This window comes from Arachis ipaensis, chromosome B05, assembly GCF_000816755.2.
Source record: "Arachis ipaensis cultivar K30076 chromosome B05, Araip1.1, whole genome shotgun sequence".
In the NCBI taxonomy this organism is placed as follows: Eukaryota; Viridiplantae; Streptophyta; class Magnoliopsida; order Fabales; family Fabaceae; genus Arachis; species Arachis ipaensis.
The window spans coordinates 37547558-37554201 of record NC_029789.2 but is presented as its reverse complement, the minus strand read 5'-3'; the positions used below and the strand labels follow the sequence as shown (position 1 = coordinate 37554201).

Below are 6644 nucleotides of genomic sequence, written 5' to 3'. Positions count from 1 at the left end.
ATATATGTTTGATGTAAATTTTGTTTTCTATTATTATTTTGATTTATGAATAATATCATTATTTATGAAGGACTATAATTGTCATATTAGTAGTATTTAATCTTTACGATAAATATTTTGGAATGTTATAAGATAATGATATACGATTCATTTTTTGTTTAAAAAATTTGTAAAGTTAATATGGTAATAAAATTTGCTGTGTATGTCATTTAATAGTTGTCAAGATATTGTTTTTTCTTTCTTGGCAGTGTAGTAGTGATTTCAATTGGAATAATAATTGCATTGAATTTGAAAGTTTAGATTGGCTAACTTTAGTACTCAGTATGTAATTTTGATTTGACTAACTTTAATATGATTTTTTTTTCCAAAGGATAAAATAGAAAAAGTCCATGTTTAGGACATGGTAAATTTTAGTATGATTTGGTGTACTCTCTATCTATTAAGTTCTTAACNNTAATATGATATTAGAATTTAGAATATATTTATATTAATTGATGGCAAGGATAGAAATAAGTTAAAAAGGTAAGATTTAATTACAATGCAGAGTACACTCTTATACTCAATTTTTCATAGTTATATCATATTTTCCATGCATTTCAATATTAATAAAAACCAAAAAACAATTTATATCAAAATTTCTATCCATGTAATTGCAGTAACTTTAAAACTTTATTTCAATAAGAAAATCGATAAAGATGGGTACATTATCATTTTGCTTTAATTTTCTTTAATTTTTTACATTATATATAATACTAACTACTGAAACATCTTTTACATTTTCAATAAGCACGTAAAGGGTTTTGTTTGGAATTCCATTTTACCATATTGAAAGGCGTTTCTTTTCACGTACCTTAATTTAGTGCCCACAATCTATCTTAACTCCTCTGCTGATTGGAACATAAATGTTCCAAATATATAGTATGGAACATGTGTAAACTTTCCTATCGTTAAATTTAATAGCTAATTAGCTACAAGCAAGACTCATCGACCTTTTTACTCATATCCTCAACATTTAACATCATACATGTCATGATGTCTCGAAATTTGTAATTCATTTTTTGTAAATACAATTTCATTGAAAAACAGCAGCCCAGCCAGTTACATATACTAATGGATACATATAGAAAATTAAGGAGTATAAACTAATCCTACAATTTTAAACAAAATCTATATAGTAACAAGAACTCCAGACGCACGGCAATATGACATCACACTACTCTTACTGATCATCTGAACTCTGAAGGAATACAAGTTAGATCTCTAATCTTCGAATCTAAAGCTACTCTCAGCCCTTTTTTTCCCCAATGTATATATGTAAATTCACCATGATCAAATAGCTTCTGTGAAAATAATTCCGCCCTCATGCATTTCTTAAGCTCAGGATAATTACTACAAAATTCTAAGTGTTTCCATGGTAGTCTCATTTGAGGGTCGTCTAACAACTCCTATGCTGTGATCATTTATCCACATTTTGGCTTACCCCACGGAATTATCAATTAACCATAGCCATCTACTTTTTTTTGTACATTCAAAAATAATCCTCCATTATTTGCTCTTTATCACTAATCAAAACATGGATGACTAGATGAATGAGTCATTGAGAAGCTTGCTATCACCTATCGTTGCACAGATGACAACATTAACCTTTGAAGGGAAGCACATGAAGGTGGATATTTATCCTTTTCTGACATCAACGACCTGACCAATTCTTCAATTTGTTGGGTCAGCATGAAAATATCTTCAGCTGAATTCTTTGTCGCCCATTCCTCTATTATTCTGTACAAATTATCCAACCTCGTAAGAACCAATCAATGCAATAGATATAAAGGAGGCAAATGAATATCGAGTTTGAGACCATGAATCCAAGTCCTTCGGTTCATAACAAACCATATTTCACTTATGACTACCTTAACTGAAGACATTGTTTGTTCAATAATTTACCATTCTCACATTTCAATGTAGCATTATTAACCAGTTATCATCTTTACCCTCCACACAACGTTAAGCACTAAAGATAACGAAACATTTACACCAAGGGTATTTTGATAAAGGCAATCAGTCTTGAATTTAGGTTCCTTAAATTCCTGTGTAAACGACTCAAGCAACAGATATTATGAACCAGAGGTACCAGCTATCCTTAACTGTTTGGGCTTATGTCATATTGAATTCTTTACATCTAAGACAAACAACAATTAATTTTTAAAGAGCAATATAGATCTGAAGGAGTAAGATTGAAGTTATAGATGCTCCTAAGTTTAAAGCCCAAGCCAACAACTTTGAAGAGAATAAAGAATTAAAAACTTCAAACTTGATAACTGACCTTAATTGAGTTTCATCTCCAGTCATGCAGTCAGAAAAAAGTACCTTGATGATGGGCTGTAACTGTAATTTAGGAAGTATATTTTCATCCCCAGTGCCTGTACAACTGCCAAAACATGACCAATTGTCTGGATTTAAAAGAACAATTTGCAGGACAGGGGATTTAGTGTTTAGCTCTCTTATAACAAACCGGAAGGAAGATTCAGCACTTGCACACTCCACCAACTGATTTGCAAACATTCTGTCTACTGTATAGTTGCTGGAAACGAATATAATGCATCAGAATTATTTCAGTTCATTAAAGGAGCTAGCCATTACAAAGATAAAATAGTTCCTAGTAATAGAATCAGGAATATAGGAAAGACCAGGAAATGCTGTAAATTATAGATAACTAGAGCAATCGAATGGGTTGAATAGTTTACTAAATGGGTCATGGAGGTGTTGAATCTTTTAATAGTTTTTTTTATGAATCATCAAAAGCAAATTAATCATTTGTTACCTATCTCCATCATGATCCAGTCCAAAGCATCCAATTTTCACCCCACATTTTGCATGCACATATTTAAAATGGCCTAGCTAATATACATATGGAAGGAATTTATAGAAAAATAACATTTTGAAATTTCCATTGATAGTAAAAGCAATAGAGATTTACTTTCTCTATGAAATCCATCTATTTTTGTATTAAGGACACTTGTCACCAAGATCCTACTTAAAATGAGCAGTTGGAAAGGAATAAAGATAAAATGTCACTCACAAAAGTATTCAAATAAAAAAAGCACTCAGATACTTGTTTTAGGATCCTCAATATATGTTACCTCCCTAAAAACATTTTAGTATCAACAATTTATTTGATGCTCAAGGATCATAGTTCTTTTACTCAAACTTCTTTATCACAATCAGCTGCATTTGTGTTATTAGGGCACAATTTCAGAAAAATCATTCATGTTTTTTCTTTTTGATATAGAAGAATTATCTTGGCTAACCTGAATATGTCACCTGATCCTCCATTTGGCACACAGGTTGATATAAAACATTTGAATAATCGTACTCCTCCATCTACAGGAGCAAGGCCCTCACAACAGGGGTAGGCTCCAAGAAGAGACCTGCATTGAGGGCATTTAAATTCATGCCAATCAATATCATTTGAAAGATTTGAAGATCTAGCCATGAAAACATCTTCAAGAAACCCATTGAGGAAAGATCTCTTATTTCCTAGAATTTCTATGTCTTCATCCCCAAGAATACTAGCCTTATGAACACAACAATTAGGAGTGATGGCCACATCTTCAGCCCCATCTGAATCTGGATGTGAATTAGAGAAGTCACTATTATTACGCTTATTCACAGTGACTTCATGTCTCAAATTCACAGAAAGCTTTTCATTCTGAGGAAATGTAAACCTTGAATTCTCATTAAAAGTACATATCACTTGACTTGTATCAGTATGATTGAAGGTTGAGGTGCTTTCCTTGGTTAATCCAGAGGTTATTGTGGCTTTGCAGACAATTTCATCTGCAAGGTTATCGACGACAGAATCACACCCTTTTTGTGCACACACTTCAGGAAAATTAGATTCCAGCAGATCATCCTTGCAAAGAGTGACAGATGTATAGCTCAATAGGCATATCCCCTGTGAACATGCATAAGAATTAGCATACCTTACCACCAGCTTCTCACTTATACCACCAAATGAACAACAACAAGCCCCAAACCAGTTGTCGGCAACCTCCCTCCAATTCGCTGATGGCATTTCAACAAAATTCCTAAATACGTGATGTAGACGAAAAATGAGAATGCCGAAGATATTTAAATATAAAAAACTGTATGAATTAGCAAACCCAGGTTTACTGGTAGTAAAACTGTAAGTGATGAAGTCTCATCAGTTTGCTTTCTTGTATTTGAACCATAAAGCAACTATGTCTGCACTTCATGGGTAAACTATCTATGAAAAGTCAACAAAATACTAGATAATCAATATTTCTTTTTTTTTTTCCCTTTTTTTTCATTTAAATGAGAAGTATAAAATCTTACCTCAGAGGATATCTGTTTAATTGGAATGAGCATCTTCTGCAATAGAAGTCTACTTCTCCTTTAGAAGATAAACTTTCAACATCTGAACCCAGAAAAAAAAAAAGAAACTGTTATAACATCAACATCTTCTATAATGCAAACACAGAAAAGAAGCAACAAGAAAGAACAAAAATTATTGGCCAAAATGAACACATAAAGAAACTAGCTAACACATAATAGAAAGAACACATTCTTCAATGTAAGGAAACAACGAACGAGGAAAGTAAGCAATCTCCAAGAAGCTGTGGGACAGGATTCCGTTAAAAGGGCAGAAATTTAACAAATTGTTCTTAAGCCGAGGACCTGTCATAATCACAAGCAGCATTTTCATCTAGTCAATCATTCATTCCTCTCTGTTCAGTACTAAGAATTGTACTTTAACTCATTAATGAAGAATTGGGGAGGAGGAATTTTCATGGATTTGATCTAGGTATTATATGTGAACCAAATCCATGAAAACTTCTCCCCGTTTATACCAATATAGCAAAACCTAGCATGAACAAGAAGGAATTTATACAATTCCCAAGGGAATGCAGAGACTAACAGAGGTAACATAAACAATTATACCATGCAAAAGTCAATGCAATTGTCACAAACCCTTCAACACGAAGTTGCAAGAAAAAAACATAAGGCCCCAAAATGGCACCAAATAAGCAACATTTTAAGATTACCAGATTGCATTTTGAGAGGCCCGGAGGCACCGGGCAACAGATTTTGGAGGTCGTCGGGCAGGCAGGAAAGGATGGGGTGATTCACAGGAAGGAGGAGGCAGAGTTTCACCTCAATGTGATCGCTGAGTGCCCGGAAGATCACCAGTGACTCCCTGTCAACCAAAACCCTTGGAACCGGAACGCTGAGCTTGGAGGGTGCAGCGCCATCAGAGTCAGACCATTCCACGGATAGGACAGAGTGTGGGGAAGTAAATTTGACACTGAGATTGTAGCATTGGAGGGAAGGGTTGAAGGTGGTGTCAGTGTTTAAGAGCAATAGGCGAAGTGTTGGGGTAGGCGATTGTGCTTCCCAGGTGAATCGCCACCTCTGTGTTGTGCTGTGTTCAGTGTCACTGTTACCAACCATGGTTGCAGTTGCAGGCTTGAGATCTTTCCTGTGTTCTGAAGGGTGAAAAAAGATTTGGTAAAAGAGGCTAATATTTCGATAATGAAAGAGTAATTCTCTGTAGTAAAAGGATGAAAGGTTCACAGTTTAAGGGACAAAGGATCCTTGCAAGCACTATATGCAACTCACATTTCACACCAACCACACAAACCATACTGACTTCTATTTATTTCTTTTCCATAAGACTTACTTCATTTTAAAAATGTGTTTGGTGTAGCTGACCAAATTATGATGCTTTTAAAAATTTCTTCATCATATGTAATATAATTTATGCAGAGATGTAACTTAAAAGATTCTTCACCAAATGCTGGAAATTAAATTCCTGTCACATTGCCAACCATTTTATATATTCTGTTTTGAATCCAAGAGACATATATTAGATACATTAACTGACATTACTATTCAAAGCATTAATAAGAATTAGCTTAGGAAACTAACACGCGACAATGACAGAGAAGGGAGCCAGCGACGGTGACGGAAGCTCGGCAGCGCGGAAACAACCCCCTCCTCCCATTGCTCGTCGCGTTCTCTCTCTCTCTCCCCTTCCTTCTCTAGCTCGAGGCGGCGGCGGAGGCGATGGCTTCTTACGCCGTCGCCTTCTCCTTTTCTTCTCTCTTTTACGACGAGCTTAACCTCCTCTGTCCCCTTCTCTGCTTCTCTCAACCGAACTTTCTCTCTCTCTCAGTCACGACTGTGACCCGGCGACAGTACCACCCCTCCCCGCCATCGCCTCCCTCTTCCCTTTCTTCTTCTTCTTCTTCACCTGTCCCTTGTGTTCTTCTGGTTCTCCCTCTCTTCTTTCTTTACGTGCCCTCTTCTCCCTCTATGTGAGTGTGTTATAATAAAATTAGGGTAATTGGAAAAAGAATAAGGTGAAATCACTATTTTTACCCATTAAAAATTTAGACACCGATAAAATTAAACACGGACAAACAAAATTAATGATATATTTTCATTTAAAATATATAAAACTTTTAAATTATCCTCTATCACCTTCTTTAACATTTTTAAATCCTAATTTCTCCTAAAAACATAAAAAAGATCAAAACTTATAACCCATCTCTATTAATATTATTAGGAGTGTCCATGGATCGGATCGTATCCGCAGAATCGCGGTAAATATCTGCATTCGATCC

At 34.9% G+C, this 6644-nt stretch overlaps 1 protein-coding gene across 1 annotated transcript; it reads right to left on the bottom strand.

Moving 5' to 3' along the window:
• On the bottom strand, positions 970 to 6352 carry LOC107643549. Its single transcript, XM_021123629.1, has 7 exons — positions 6178 to 6352; positions 5947 to 6050; positions 5064 to 5504; positions 4354 to 4435; positions 3306 to 4085; positions 2321 to 2578; positions 970 to 1776 (listed from the first exon to the last, which is right to left on the bottom strand). The coding sequence occupies exons 3-7, from the start codon at positions 5467 to 5469 to the stop codon at positions 1617 to 1619; spliced, it is 1686 nt and encodes a 561-aa protein (XP_020979288.1). The 5' UTR covers positions 5470 to 5504; positions 5947 to 6050; positions 6178 to 6352; the 3' UTR covers positions 970 to 1616.